General features: G+C 43.6%; 1 protein-coding gene across 3 annotated transcripts in view; it reads right to left on the bottom strand.

Moving 5' to 3' along the window:
- Positions 1 to 16,880, bottom strand: part of CACUL1 (CDK2 associated cullin domain 1) — a 74,820-nt gene that overhangs the window by 32,262 nt on the left and 25,678 nt on the right. For 2 of the 3 annotated variants that reach the window (XM_075935376.1, XM_075935375.1), the window contains exon 4: positions 934 to 1,029. The exons of the other annotated variant lie outside the window; for it this stretch is intronic. In XM_075935376.1, the coding sequence (XP_075791491.1) occupies positions 934 to 1,029 (96 nt within the window). The remainder of the gene's footprint in view (positions 1 to 933; positions 1,030 to 16,880) is intronic. 3 annotated transcript variants of the gene reach the window in all.

Genomic DNA, 16,880 nt, shown 5'->3' with positions numbered 1-16,880 from the left:
CACCCACCCACCCACCTTCTTCTAAAGAACTTTTTTGTAATCAGCAGAGGGATTTTTTTTTTAAACAGAGCCTGAGATACAGAAGACATTTTTGAAAATCTTAACTAAAAATACGTTTCCGTGGTCTAGAAATGAAATATTCCTTCTATTCATATTTTTGAGTGAGGTCCAAATCATGAATTATTTTTATAAGATAACATACAATTATTTCTTTTTAGTTATTCATTAAAAAAAGATAAGTTTTGGTGCTCCAACAGATGCCCATAGAATGCATAGGTATCAAAGAGCTTATGAGCACCACAGGCAGGAAGTTACAAAATCTATACAACCAATAGCTGTAGTTCAGAGAGCTTAGAGCTTTTGCAAACATACTTTCAAACTAAGATTTGTGAACACATTTTTTTGGTGCAACTGATGCTCTGAATTCCATGATCAACATGGCTATTTATTCTTCCAAGAGACTATATGGGGAGGGAGACTGGGCTGGTTTTTTGACTGTGTGGTTTTTTCCTTTTCTATATCTGCAAGAAAGCTCGGTAGGCCTATAGAATTTGTGCAACCTAAAGAGAGATATTTCCTTCTCCATAATGCATACAAACTACTAGACCAACATCTAAAAACTCTGAGCTGGCCAAACTCACAATATTTTAAAAATTACACAGAAGTTGACACTGGTTGCCAATCAAAAGATATCAATCTTTCTGCTATGAAAACATCAGCAAAGCAGAAAAATAGCCAAAAAACTGTCAATTTAAGTGCATTACTTTTTTAATCTTCCTAGATTTAATCCTAAATGCAATACCAGCAGCAAGTACAACAATACTTATTTTTTAATGAAATTAAGACATTAAAGTTGCATTTAGCTCTTTACGCTTTCTATTAACATCTCAACGTGCATAGATATTCTATACAAAAAGAATGTTCTAAACTTACCATATATATGAAAAGAGGCACAATGCTCTGCAATGCTCCCATATATTGCCCAAGAGCTATGTTAAATCTTTCAATATACAGATCTGGAGGGCTGGCCTGCAAGAAACAGTAAAAAGGAAGGAGTAATTTTAACATAAAGGAAGATAAACGTAGCACACTATGGACTACACTTCCAACTTAAAATTCCCCAGGCTAAAAAGGATGAAACAATTGGCTCCAAAGGGGCTAGTCATATTAATCCAGCATTCCTAAATCTAATTAGAACAACCTTCACCAAGACACCCAGCAAAAACTCAGCCTACAGCACCCAGTTTCCCCCAGAAATGTGTCACGACTCTGGCAAATATGTCCAATTACACCTCCAGCATGCCTATAGCATAAACCAGCATTTAGCACAACCAAGAATATACATTTAACTAAGCACCCAAACATTCTTTTGAAAGGTTTAGCGACTGTCAGGGCAAGATCTTGACAATGAACCTCCGTGGGCGCTGAAGTGTGTCTGTGTGGATTCATTTTTAGGCTCTAGCTCTTAGATATTATGGTGACATGAAGCATATAAGGTAATGTGGAGAGACACTGCCCAGGTGGAAGTTCCAGGAAGCATTTGTTCCTCAAAAAATGGTGTGTCTGGGTTTTTCAGTGTGAGGGAAGCATGATCAAATGTTTCACTGGAGATGATGTGAGGCATAATACCTTATGAAGTTCATAGGGCATAATACCTTATAAAGTTCAAAGGGCTTGCTACTCTCTAATGTCAGCCAAGTTTGCTACTGACTTAACTGGGAATGTGTCTTCCCCTGCACTGTCCATTTCGACAGTGCTACACAGGTTAGGTATTTCTTATGGTCAGAGAAGCATCGGTACTGTAACAGTGGTTGAACCCTACACAGTGACAGTGAGAAAGATGCAAATTTCTCAAGCGGGGTCTGTCACACTGACTCTTCCATGCTCATTCAGAATGGTTTGCATTATATTAATTCCTGTAATCAGGTGTGCAGTTATTTAGCTTTAACTCAAATATTGCCTCATTTTCACAAGCCAGAGTCCTTATCTTCTAAAAAGGTGATTTACATTGTTGTCAGTATTTTCATAAAGAAGCACTAATGCTACTTCTAATATGTTCAAAACCAATCATTCCATACAGCCCAGGGTTTTCCAGAAATTTTTTATTTCCTTAACATAGCTAGTAAATTTGTAGAGTGTTAATTTTCCACAGTCTGCCCCCAGTAATATAGAAACAGGGGAAAAAAGAAGTTAAAAAAGCAAATTAATGGGGTACACTGTAATAAAAGTGCAGGGGGTTAGGGGAGTACCATAAAATTTTAACAGATTGAAAAGGGGTCCTTATGCATGAAAAGGTTGGGAACCACTGACCTAGGTGCTAAAGCTATCTTCCTTACTCCCTTATGTGTTGTGAATTATACATTCAGGGTCACGTATCCTGTACCCCTTGAAGTTGCTGGTACCAGGAGTTTTATGATGTGAAACCTGTTGACATCAGCTAAAAGCTATAAACAGTGGCAGATATAGTTATATTCACCACATGGTTATGGTTATGATTATGCAGCATGGGTATTCACATTACTAAATCAGGGCCTAAGAAGTGATGTAATCAATAAGGCTACCTCTACACTGTAAGCTTTTTGCACAAGAACAGCTGTTCCTGCACAAAAGCTTGAAGAGCATCTACACTGCACACGCATTCTTACACAAGTAAATTTACAGTAAAGCATCAGAAGAGAAGGCTTCTTGCACAAGAGTTATTCCTCTCCCCATGAGGAATAAGCCCTCTTGCGCAAGAAGGCAGTGTGGACGGGCAACAGGGATTTCTTGCACAAGAAATCCCTATGGCTAAAATGGCTGTCAGAGCTTTCTTATGCAAGAGCGTCCACACTGCCATGCGCAAAAGCACATGGCAGTGTGGACATGCTCTTGTGCAAGAATTTTTGCGCAAAACAGTTATTGCGCAAGAAGCCTGCAGTGTAGATGTAGCCACAGTGTATTTACATACTAACTAAGATAAAAAGGTATACTTGGGTAAATTCGTTGCTCACTTGCATCCCAGGTAAGAGGGATCTGCGACTGAACGAGTATCAGCAATAAAGGTCCCCTGTTACTCTATCCACCTCTGGGCCAGCCTGTTCTTTTCCTAACAGTAAAGTTTTAAAAGGAAATTTCCACTTCAAAGGTTGCATCAAACAAGCAGAAGACAATCTCACGCTGGAATTCCCTATCCTCATCTGGCCATGCAAATTTAACATAAGACTTTCCTCAAAAAAGGAGGGAAAAAAAGTCAAAGCAGTAACTAATTGTTCTACCACATCTGAACATTGTGTGCCATACATTATACCTAATATATCCTATTAATTTGTGTCCTGACATTAATTATTGTTTATTTCTACCCAAAAGGTGAAAATATACTTAATTTCACCTAACAAAATATTAGACATATAAAGCCCTAAGAACTCCCATTAGGAATACAGATTACAAACCCAAGTGTCATTAAACTCTACTTGATCATGGTTCAAGCCACAATATAGTTAGAGGTCACAGAAATCCCAGAATTTGTGATTTCCAGCAACCTCTGATTTTGGCCTATGATGGTGGGAGCTATAGGGTCCCGCACCATCTGCAGGAGCATGAAACTGCAGTGTACATCCCACTGTCTTTGGCGGCCCCATGAGCTCCAAGCCTCCACAGGCAATGGAATCCTCCACTGCTCCCAGATGCTACGGACAGCAGGTGAAACCCCAAAGCTGCTGGTGACAGGGGGGAACCCCCCCGCCCTCCCATCTCATGACTGCTAGGGTTGAAGGGGCCTTCAGAGCTTTCAGTGGTGGAAAAACCCCTGTGCTTTTGGCCGCTGGGGGCAGCAGTGAGGGAACTCCTGAGCTCCTGGCTGGACTGTTATTTTGTGGGAAAACACTGACCTGCCATTCACTGGAGAGTGCAAGGCTGAGATGGCTGTCAAATAAGAACATAAAAATGGCCATGCTTGGTCAAACCAAAGGTCCATCTAGCCCAGTGTTCTGTCTTCTGACAGTGGCCAGTGCCAGGTGCCCCACAAGGAATGAATAGAACAGGTAATCAAGTGTTCCATTCAGTCACTTATTCCCAGGTTTTGGATGAACCTTAGTAGACAAGAGGGGCCTGACTTTACTGCCTTAGGTAGAGCAGACAATTCAAGATAGAATGTACAGATAGAGATTCTGTTCAGAGGCCCAACAAGTGAAATGTTTGCACTTGGCCAAGCAGGTAACCTTGGTGGAAGGCTATTATCTAGGAAGACCTGTCAAACCTGATCTGGACAAGCCTATTCCTCAGGATCAGCCACACAGCATCCACGCAATCAGGTGCAGGAAACAAGATTCCAGCAAAGCAACTTGTCATGGTCTTGTGAAATCGAGTCCAAGCAGGGTACTTATGCTCATGATCCTGGAGTTGCTACCAAGCAGTCCAGAAGTACTATCAGAATAACTCAGCTAAATTTTTAAGCAGAATGTTGTGAACCAAAGGGATTGGAGAAAAGGAATACAGTAGGTGGTGCGCCTACGAGAGCAGAAAGGAATTGCAGAGGGAGACTGTGCTGTGCACGCACAGTAAACAAAGCTGATAGCATTTCCTGTTCTGCCTGGTTGTGCAAAGGTCCACCTGGGGAGGTCCCCCACCCTGGAAGACGACACTTATGACCTCCAGGTGAAGAGAACACTCATGGTGAGAGGAAGAGGATCTGCTAAGGTGATTTACCACAACATTTCAAGATATTATGAGTTGTTTTGCCTCAAGATGAATGGCGTATTTCATACAAGTCCCGCAGAAGGAGCCTCCTTGCACAAGGCTGCAGATCAAAGCCTTCCTCACTTTGTGATGTAAAACACAGATGTGATATCATCTGTAAGGACCTGCAGCACTTTTCCTGAGACCTGGGGAAGGAACACTTGATAAACTAAGCATGCCACCCTGAGTTCCCTGCCTTTTATACGTAAGGAGTGTTCTTCTGGGGACTAAGGCCCTGGGTCGGCTCCTAGGTCTGACGTGTCCAAGACTAAGGCTACCAACAGTTGAGGGGCAAAGAGAACCCCCTTCATTACTGGTCCTGGGTCTTTCCATCAGGCTAAGGAAGTGAGGACCAGATGCAGAACTGTGAGTACTGAGATGAAGAGGTGTCTGTGGGGGAAATAGACTGATGCCAGACACATCTGGAGGGGCCTGAAGCACTGCCCACTGTACTGTATCCTGCATAGACATGCTGCCTCGTAGCCCAATAGTTTAAGGCAGACTTGAGCAATCATCATTGGGTGGACCATGACACTGGAGATCAGGTATAGCAGTCCAGAATCGAGCATCTGACAGGAAGGCTTTAGGTCAGAGTTTCTTAAACTTTTTAAGGCTGAGGAACACCAAACAATTTTTTTTTTTTTATGAGAAACACCAAGGATTTTGTTGAGCGCAAAAAAAAGTGTGTGTGTGGGGATGGGGGGGGGGGAGGAGAAGATTTATTGAAGAAAAGAGTGTCAGGGGAAAGTTACCTGCCCCTTGAAGGGTGGCCATTTTGAATTCTGTTGTTCTCCGCGGCACACCTCCGACTGCATCGGGCCCACCGGTGTACTGCGGAATACAGTTTAAGAAACACTGCTCTAGGTTGAGTCAAATCGAGCACTGCCCCCAGTGAACTATTTTCTGAACCAGGACCAGCGTTTTGTTAGTTATCAGCAGGCCCAGGAAAGTGGAAAGCCTGTGCTGATGCTGTCCTGCACCTTATCCTGTGGCAAACCATTGATAGGCCAGTCTTTGAGGTACAGGTAGACTTGCATGCCTTGTTGTCTGAAGAAGGCTGCTACTACTGCCATACACTTTGTGAAGACTCAGGAGACTGCCAGCAGGCTGAAGGAGAAAGCAGTGAACTGGTAGTGGCATTCACTAACTCCAAACCTGATAAATCGTGTGGCTGCAGAAGGTAGAGATGTAAAAATAAGTGTTCTGTAAGTCAAGGGTGGTGTTTCAGTTTCCTCAATCCAGGGATGGAAAGATGGAAGCCAAGGAGCCCATGTGGAACCTCAGTTTGAGAATTGTTTAGGCAACTCAGGTCCAAGAGGGAATGTAGGCTTCCTTTACCATCAGGATTAAGAAATACCATGAGTAAAACTCACTTTCTTCTCCAGTCTTAGGGAACTTTCCCTATAGCACCCACATGTAGGGAGATTGAACCTCTGGGCAAGGAGTTGCTTGTGAGAAGGGTCCCTGAAGAGGAACGGGATGGGAGGTGAAAAGGAGGGGGTACATAAAAACTGGGGAGTGTAAATGACTCTCGCTGTGCCCAGGACCCAATGGTTTAATGTCCTGTATGACCAACTTGGGCTGAAAGGTGGCAGACAGACAAGTAACAAATGAGAGAGCAGATCTGGAACAGTAACAAGTAGATAAAGCCATTGGGGCAATTCCAAAAAGCCTGCTTGGCTCCCCAGAATATCTGTGAGAACCTGACGTGGAGGCTGAAGTGGAAGGGAGGGACTGGCATTGTTTTTTAACCCTTCCCCTTTCTTTTGCAGAATTCCTATCTAGGAGGTGCCAAAAACTGGGAAGACTGCTGGGGCTTAAAGTGCTTCCTGGAAGTTGGTCGCATGTAAAGGCCTAAGGAACAATAGGTGGCCCTTGAATCTGTGAACATGAGTCTTGTCTGCTCCAAAAAAAATCGGGAGACGCCTTCAAAGGGGAGATCCTGGAGGGACTGCTGAATTTTATGAGGAAGACCAGAGGACTGGAGCCACAAATAACTCCTCATGGTGACTGCAGATACCACAGTACTAGCTGCCAAGTCAGCCGCATCCACAGTTATCTACAGTGAGGTCCTAGCCGCTCTCTCTCTCCTCCAGGACGGCTGTGAACTCTTGCCTTGACTCTTGTGGACTATATTTAAATTTGGACAACTCCCACAGATTAAAATTGTACCTCCTAACAAAGCCTTTTTGCTGGAGATACATAACTAGAGGCTCGCCACTGAATAAATCTTTCATCCAAAAAGGTCTAATCTCTTAGTAGTTTCATTCTTGGGGGCAGTGTTTGTTTGCCCCTATCTGTCCCATTCATTTGCTGTCGCTACTATACCAGGATCCCAACGGATGTGTGTGAATAAAAAGGTATTTGAACTCACTTGCTAGTACATAGTATTTCTTCCCTGACCTCTCTGACATGGTGGGGCAGAGAAGAAGGTGTCTGTCACACCATTTTGGTGGGTCCCTCCTAACACAACTCTGTTGGTGGGCAACCCTACTCTGGAGGGAACAGCTGCATCTAGGAAATTGGTACGTTTGTGTGCCAACTCCTAAAACTCTTCAATATCTGGACCCAGATTTACACTCAATCTTTTTAGGAGGTCCTGGTGATCTCTAAAAATCATCCTGAGAAAACAAGTTATGTATGTGCAACTGCAATTGTGCATCTAGTACTTGACATCATTAAATCTGGACTAGATAGAGCACAGATCATTGTCAACTGAAACATCACAGAAGGTAAAGGGAGTATTCTTTAAACAGCAAATACATTGTGGCTCTTAGTTCTAGGATTTTCTGATTATTAGTGTCTACTACCTTAACAAAAGAAATAATGACACAGAAGGCATCAAGAGGGAGAATATTATATAAAAGATGAAGAATAAAAAGGAGGGTCTGACCCAAGATATTGAAGCAGAGATTCTCAAAAGGTATTTAATTACCTCTCACATTGATTTTAATTGATTTTTCAGTGGCCTGAATGATTAAACTAATTTTCATGGATTGCAAAAACCGTTTAGGGCAGTGTACAGAGCCTTGTTCTGAGGTTGGGGTAGGGATGGAGCTCAGACACTCTGAAAGCAGAAGAAATACAATAGCTAAAATTTCATTAGCATCATTCTATGCTATGCAAGGTTTGGTTTCCTAACACTAAAAATAATTCTGAACATTTTTAGAAAGGTGCATTATGCCTATCATCTCAGTTATAGCAATGACCTTTTTCATATGAACATTACCTAGTCATACTATTTTGAGATGGTTTTGCTGAACTTCATAATTTTAAGGTCATATCTGTATAAAGAACAAATGTTCCTTATAACAAACACTAAAAATAAATTTTGTAGTTCTAAGAATTTCACTTCTTATTTGTATGAATCTTCATTAAACTGGACAGACTACATGGAAATTCAACTTAAGGTAGTGCATAGAAGTTTGATCGATAGTTGCTTGACAGAAATGTGTCATGGCTAAATATGTCTGCACACTTCCCAAAGGAATAGTTAACTAGTAAAACACAACACATTTTAAAACCTGGTGTGAGCCATTTAAAAAAAAAAAAAAAAAGATAAAACATTACCAAAAAATTACTAAATAACCCAATTTAAGAAGTAGAAATGAGTATATTGTATACAAAGAGTAATGATGAAAAGTACAGTGACCATCATAAATGCAAGTTAGTGATTTCAAAGTGATATTTTCATATTTAATACAATTTTGACTTCTAGTTTGAACAGGAAAGTAATAAATAATGCTCCAACTAGAACTTAAGTACAATACCAAGAATTATCGCTTCTCTCACCGTCACTGTCTAATTAGGCACATCCACGAATGCAATTAATTCCTGCTGTTTTTCACACTGGGAAAATTAATCTGTCAAGCTTCAACAACAGAAACAGGTGTCTTGATTTACATAAATATCCACTAAAATTTGCATTATTATATTTAGTTCCGCTTTTGGGATGAAGTCCATCAGAAAACTGAACCCAGAGCTACAAGGCATAGGAACCTCACAAGCCTTCTGCTTACATAGCCCAAGGGGAATTCTCTATTAATGCCTAAACAATGCCAAATTAGCCATTTTGCAGCTGCCTCATTTCTGAAATTCTGTACAGCCCACTCACTACACACATGGCAATCTGGCAAAAGGTCAATTTTACTGAGGCGCACAGTTACCTGCTTTGCCTATTAGTTGGAAGGGGTGAGGAAAAGTGGGACTGAAAGAAATCTTTGCCCAGAATCTGTCCACAGAGAGGACCCACAAGAGGGGGGCTATTCAATAGACTCACTCACTCCAGTAAATGGTGATCAGAAAGGTAGGAACCCCTTATAGCTGTATAAGAAGCTTAGAAGCCATCTCTTGCTAGGGTTGCCAACTATCTAATCGCACAAATCCGAAGACCCTACCCCACCCCTTCTCAGAGGTCCCACCCTCTCACTAACTTCACCTCTCCCCGCACTGTCACTGGCTTTCACCTGGCTGGGGCAGGGGATTGGGATGCGGGAGGGATGAGGGCTCTGGGAGAAAGTTTGGATACAGGCACCAGGGTAGGAGGTTGGGAGCGAGTTGGAGTAGGGAAAGGAGTATGGGTGCGGGAGGAGGTGCAGGCTCAGGGAGGGAGTTCGGATGTGTGAAGGGTTAAGGGATGCAGGTTCTGGGCTGGGGGAGACAGGGGGTTGGAGTGTAGGAGGGGGTGAGAGGGCAGTGCTTATCTCAGGCGTCCCCCCAAACCAGTGGGCATATCCCTCTGGCAGCAGTTCTGGAGGAGTGGGGAGTAGGAGGGCAGTGGGTCTCTATGCATTGCTGCCCACAGACACCACCCATCTGCTGCAGTTCATGGGCCAGGGAGTTGGAGTGTCACCCAGACACTCCATGGCCCTCCAAAGGCCACAGGGACAGTACCAGCTGCTTCTGGAAGCAGTACAGAGTGAGGGCAGGCAGGAAGCCTGCTTTAGCCTCACTGTGCTGCCAGATTGTTGGTACCCAAAATCCCTGTTTGGCTAAAATGGCCTCAGAGGAGAGAGGAAGATTCCAGGAGAATCCTAGTGAAACCAGGGTGATTGGTAACACTGTCCCCTGCTCAGCTCTCCTCCCGTACATCAATATCACAAAAGTATATGAATTTTAGTAGCACCCAAAATGTGTCAGGCACTTTCCACACATGGATTAGTCCTGCTTGATAAAATTTATGATCTCTGAAGACAAGTGACACATACACTACATATTTTAATTAAATGTACCATGGCTTCTGTTTGTGGTTTGGGCTGCTCACCAGCCCACCCTACTACTGATATCTAATAGAGTCTTTTGCACTAACCAATATTTTCTTATGCTTTCCATCATCTTTTCAGTGACACCTAATGGAGTGTTATTTGACCCCCTAGATTCATTTTATATCCATCCATTACACTGTTGTTGCTCCAGCAAAGAATGTACAAAGTGGAGGGCTGGAAATCAATTTGGAAGACAGAAGACAATACTTAAAGAAGAAATACATTCTACTTTGTATGTTTCGTAGCTTTAATGGGGGCAGAGAAGCAGCTGTGACACATTAACATTAAGAAAAAAGCTAATTGGTCTTTTTTTTTTTAGTTTGCAATTAGTACAGCAGCATTCATTCTAGACAGAACTGTGGCTTGTGTCAAAATTAAAATATAGCCCTGTGCAAAGTTTAAGCTACAATGCACATAAAGTTAACTTTATTTGCATTCTACTGCCACCTACAGTATAAAGTACAAATCTTAAATGGATTCCCAGGAGTAATATTGGACATTAGAAAAGCTTTAAATATGAAAGATTCATTTGTTCGTGCATATTTAGGGCTCTGTTCAACCCTCTGACATCATTTAAGTCTTGCCATTGGAAGTCTTCAGTGGAAGATCGATTGGCCCCTTAATGTAGTGTTCAAGAGAATATGTACATGGGACAAATGAATTGTATCAAAAAAAGTACCTCTGTGATGAACCCACTACAGATAGAGGATAGGTTTTAATACGACTGGAACCAGACACTCAAAAACCTGTCCAGAACTATAAATATGCAGTATTATGTTCAGATATCTTGGAACCTTGTTTCTTCAGTGTTCCCATTAGGAAATTTCAGCTAGAGGGTGAGCAGATTGTTCTGGCATGCTAGTTATATACAGATGCAGCTGTTACACCACTGCTGCTAACTACTCTGCTTGCTGAGATGACATTTTGCATGCCTGCCATGGTAATTTTTAATCACCCACTTTCCTTTGGAAGAAACATATGATATTACCACCTTGTGCTAGGCCCCATCTTCTATATCTATCCCTATTAAACAACACTAGTTAGGCAACTGCTATAGCACTGTAGAAAGGCTGTGGGCCACACATGTCAAGTAATATCCACTTAAACGCTGAATGTTTCAAGAATTTTTAAGTGCTAAAGGGTAGGAATGTTCGATATAGTATAACTGAATAGTCATGTAACCGTATGAAAACTTGGCAATTACACAACTATTCGATAGTCCCCGGAGGCAGGGCTGGCAGCCAGTGTGCTCCTGACTCCACTCAAGGAGCCCCCTGTCACCACACCCAGCAGCACAGGGTGGTAGGTGGGAGCAGGTCAGCAAGAGGAGCCCATTTAAAAACCAGTTCCAAGCACAGACTGGCTGCCTGCCTCCCCTTGCTGCTACCTCTGATACAGAGGTAGAAGCACAGGGTGGCAGCAGTCCCTGACCACGGGGAGGTGAGTTCCCCACGGATAGAGGCTGCTCCATGGGATGCCGGAGGAGCTTGGACCCACCATGGACAGGGACCGCTGCCATGGACCAGCATCTGTACGTGGCAAGCCTGGGCCACTGCAGACAGAGGCTGGTTCGCAGCAGTCTCTCTGGCCCCTCTCCTCGTGCTGCTGCCTCTGATAGCCTTTTAAGCCGGTTCCCACTAGCACCGGCTCCTGCCTGCCTGCCCTGGAGAAGGCGGGTCTGCGGAGCCAGCACACACGGAGAGCCTGCTTGAAAGCCAGCTTCCTGTGCTTATCAGCTCCAGCCTGCCCCCTCTCACCTTCCATGCTGCTGCCTCTCCATCAGAGGCAGCAGTGCAGAGGTCAGGGGGAGAGCAGGTGAATCCAGTGCCTGTGGGGAACCTGCTTAAAACCTGCTCTTCACAGGCACCAGCTTCCACTCCCTGACCCTGTGCTACCTCTGATACAGAGGCAGCAAGAGGGGAAGGAGTGCAGATAGTCAAGAAGATTAATCGGTAAGCCAAGACTTATCAGTTAATCGTGTAGTCGACTACACGTTGACATCCCTACTAAAGAGTAATAGGCAGTTTCCAGGCTATATTCTGTCCTGCCCCAAATTAAACGACATAATCCTTTAAAAAACTTTAAATACCCTCCTTTTCCATAAAATATTAATGTGTTCTCTTGAGTCTAGCATGGACAAAAAATTCCAATTATAGTAGATTAGGAAAGACACAGGAACCACCAGACAGCTTTAAAAATTTAGCATTTATAAAAAGGAATATAAATTCCTGACAGAGTCCTCTAGCTAGAGGTCAACTGTTTTAAAACACTAAGACACGTTTTTCTTCCTTGCATTAGTTCATTCAAATAGGGTCTGCTGTATGAGTCCCCTCCCTCCAAAATGCTCTGTTCAATGAAGAGGGACCGACAGTCACCGTGGGCTCCAGGGCAAGGGGGGCCAGGGGCAGTTAGCCCTTAGCACCACCCAATCCGCGGCGCTGCCCAGCCCTCAAAGCTATACAGAGCAGTGCTCCAGCAGCAATTCTAAGGGACCCGGAACTCTGTCTGTCACTTCTGCAGAGTAACAGTGGCATCTGGGAGTTCCACGCCCACTTGAATTGTCTCCTTTCCCGCCCCCATCAGCAGGCCTGGGTCAGTGCCATAACTTCTATCACACTGTATGTGAATGTGTGCGTCTCAATGAAATCCCACCGCTTCTTCTTGACTCGACCTTTGTCTTTTTCTTTCAGTCTTGATCTGTTGGATTCTCTTGCCCACAGTTGTGATGACCGGATTTTATATTACCAAACCATTTGAGCCTGCACACCCTCTTTTTTTTTTGTTTTGTTTATGAGTGTTAATTTGACAATGTCTAACACACACATTCTTCACTTAGCCCTTCTCTCCTACGCCATTCAATCATCTCACCATTTCTGCAGAAAAGATCATTTACTCACATTATCTTCTTCACCACCCAACTCAGGGCCAGACAGTAAAACTGAACTGAATACCATATTGTCAACTTTCCCTTTTAATCTTACTTGCATCTTCTTGAGACATACTACACCATTTCTCTCCATTTGAGCCAGACATTTATTATTCTAGCTCCAACTTCAGGTAATTCTCACGTGTTCCCTCCCCTGTCACCCACCTCCAGAGATAGAGACTAGGGACACCATTCGTATCCATCCTGGCTAATAGCCATTGATGGACCTAACCTCCATGAATCTATCTAGCTCTTTTTTGAACCCTTTTAAAGTCCTAGCCTTCACCACATCCTCTGGCAAGGAGTTCCACAGATTGACTGTGAGCTGAGTGAAGAAAAATAAAATAAAATAAAATAAAATGGAAATGTACATGCTTCACTGAAATCCTTGCTCTAGGTCAGGCTCAGAATGAGGGGTTCAGTATGCTGTAGGGATGTAAAATCCTGTTTAATGGGTTAACTGGTTAAATTTCAATTAGTTAACCTATTAAACAAACAAGGACAGGTAGAGTGGACCATGCCAGGCCAGGCCAACAGCGGACAGGGGCTGCTCCATCCCCTACCGGTTAACCATTCACATCCCTAGTATGCAGGCCGCCCTGTGGAGAGCACTAGCCCAGCCTTCCATAGCTGTTGCAGTTCCAAATGGGCACAGTCCCATTTTCCTGGCACAATCAACCCCTTGTCTTGCTTTAAAGTTATGATAAGAGGAAGCTGTATACCGAAACGGATGGTCCTAGTTCTTACCATTTAGGAGTAGTTCTGGAACAGTCAGAAACACATGGACAGACACACAAATTCTCTCAAATATATAGTATATTATGTTTTCTATATTATCTGCCCATCTAGTTTGAAGGATAATTCAGTGTTCCCATTACTGAAATTACATAGCATGTACTCGGTTTTCCTCTGCTTATTTTGAAGCTGTGTTTCTCCAACACCTCTCATTTTTTCAAGATTCTCCTCCAGACCATCTTTCTTTTCACTAAACAACATAACATCTACAAACAGCACACACCAATGAGACTCCTTCTATATGTCTCTTGTCAGGGTAACCAGCATGAGGATTAACAAGAAATGGTTTAATACTGATCTTGGATGCACTTCAGCCTTCACAGTAAGCCGTGCACTTGTGCAGCCACTCGGGCACAATTCAAAAGCCACCGAGCTGATTAGCAGAGCACCCACAGCTAGGTTTCGTGTTTCTATTGGTGGTGCACATTCACACACACTTTGGTGTGCATAACATTTATTCTGCATATGAAAAGATTAGAGGGAACATTGTTGCACTCCCTCTTTTACCGAGGAAGTGTTTCACCAAGTTCTGACCATTGGCATTACACATACATGCCTGACTTGAACATGCTGTATATAAAGATCTGGTATGATTTTCTCCTTAATACATCACAAGATGACTTCCCTTGGAACTTGGTCAAATGATTTTTGTCAAATGTGAATACTTATTTCACTTTGAGCCACCAGGCTCCCTCATGTGAAAATAGCATCTACAGTTAACCTTCCTGACATGAAGTTGCACTGATTTGCACTAATATCTGCTTAATTTCTTATCGGTGACTCTTCCAGTTTTATTATACAACTTATTAACTTTATACTTTTGTAATTACTACAAAATGGGGGTGAAATGTCAAATGTATGGAGGAAAGGTATATTGGTGCTAATTACAGGCAGTCCCCGAGTTACGCGGATCCGACTTATGCCCATCTCCCTGGTCTCCAGCAGACCAGGGAGAGGAAGCAAAGCGGCGGAGCACGCGGGCAGCAGACAGCCCAGACGCATCTGGGCTGTCCTGCTGCCCTTGGGCTCCGCGGCTTTGCTCTGCTTTGCTCCCTGTCTCCCTGGTCTGCAGACCAGGGGGACGGGGAGCAAAGCAGAGCAAAGCCGCGGAGCCCGAGGGCAGCAGGACAGCCACGGCGCGTCTGGGCTGTCCCGCTGCCCCCGTGCTCCGCGGCTTTGCTCCAGACGCCTGTGGTACAGCAGCTGGGGCGCTGCCAGTTGGTCCCATAGCGCCGCTCTGGGCGCTACTGGACCAACCCAGCAGCACCCCAGCTGCTCTGCCCCAGGCGTCCTGATTCAGCCGCTGCTGGTCAGTTTCAGCAGCGGCTGAATCAGGACGCCTGGGGCAGAGCAGCTTGGGTGCTGCTGGGTTGGTCCAGTAGCGCCGAGGAGCGGCGGCGCTACTGGACCAACCCGGCAGCACCCAAGCTGCTCTGCCCCAGGCGTCTCCAAGTCAGCCGCTGCTGAAACTGACCAGTGGCTGACTACAGGAAGCCCCTGCCCCGGGCTTCCTGGAATCAGCTGCTGATCAGTTTCAGCAGCAGCTGACTTGGGGATGCCTGGGGTTCTTAAGTTGAATCTGTATGTAAGTCAGAACTGATGTCCAGATTCAGCCGCTGTTGAAACTGATCAGTTTCAGCAGCGGCTGAATCTGGACGCCAGTTCCGACTTACATACAGATTCAATTTAAGAACAAACCTACAGTCCCTATCTTGTACGTAACCCGGGGACTGCCTGTATATATATTAGCACCTACATATCCTTTCCTCCATACATCTGACATCTTTCCCCATCTCATAATTGACTTAACAGGGATGGCAGCAGATTCTATTCCAAGCTTATTCCTTCTACTACAAGATTTGTCATGACTCAACAGGGATTCCTTCTGGACCTATGACCTTACTATTTTTCATTTCTTTTACAGCGTTCACCCCTACATCTTGTAGGCTCCACTATGCCTAAGTTCATCATTTCAAAGTTACATTGCTCTCTTGGGTTTTCTTCATTTAAAAGCTGTTCATAATACTTTTCCATTTATCTTTATGCAACTACCATCAGTCAACACATCAGTTTTATCTTTGATGAATCTCACTTCCTTTAAATGGGTAGTCCTTTGTCCCATGCTTATGCCAATGTATACATTTTTCCCCTCCCCTGCCCCTGCTTTGTTCCTAGTTGTGTGTGAAGTTGCTCAAATCTAGTTGCAAAAGCAAATATATTCCTGACCAATTTCTTTACATCCTTGTATTCCTCCAGGACTCATTTGCCAGAGTCTGCTACATCTAGTTCCAAGCCCAACTGAAAAAGCAGAGGGTTTGGTGTCAGACTGGCAGACAACAACAACAAAAAATCGCCATAAATTGAGGCTACTGTAAGACATAACCATCTTACTTAGTATTTTAGAACAACATATTTACATGCTATGCAGCAACTACAAAAACCCTTTACCATCTCTCCCTTCATAAATGCCACGCCAATTCCTGTCCCACTCTCATATCTGGTACCCACTACTAGTTAGCATCTCAGGCTTTGACCTGCACTGTGGTAAGAAGCGAGCTCCAATTAAAATCCCTTGGTGTTTTTTTACCCCCATTTACTTCAGTAAGTGTTCCAGTGACCCTTTCATGAGGAGTCTGTTCTGGACCCAGTGTTCCACTGAACCCCACCTAACAGTTGAATTGTACAGTCTAACTTGCTTTGCAAAACAGCCTTTTGGAGTAATTCAAGTGCTAATGCAGATTACAGCAAGCAAACTGAAGGAGATAGCTGAAATTGGCAGATGCAGGCAAAATCTCTGTACAGTATTAAGACAGGGAACCCACTACAGTCTTGGAGCACAAAATCCTCTGCTTATTGAAACCACTTTGAAAGTCCAATCTTGCTAGCTTTTTTAGTGAGCAAAGCTCTCATGAATTTAGTGTGAGTTCACCTGAAGAAAACTTGTACAATTGGACCCACAGTGCAAATAGTTCAATATCACCTCAAGCTGTATGAGTTACAATCTTTTCACACTCACGCCACCTTCATTTTATAGCATGAAACCTTTTATGCACAAGATTAACTACAGGTAACCCTATCCACTGAAGTTAAAGCTAGAGATATATGTATGAATACTACCTTTCATGACTTTGAGAGTTAAACAGTCATCATTTTTAATTATGCATATAATATTTGTGGTGTGT

The sequence above is a fragment of the Pelodiscus sinensis genome, chromosome 8, assembly GCF_049634645.1.
Source record: "Pelodiscus sinensis isolate JC-2024 chromosome 8, ASM4963464v1, whole genome shotgun sequence".
In the NCBI taxonomy this organism is placed as follows: Eukaryota; Metazoa; Chordata; order Testudines; family Trionychidae; genus Pelodiscus; species Pelodiscus sinensis.
This window is presented reverse-complemented; position numbering and strand designations above follow the sequence as displayed.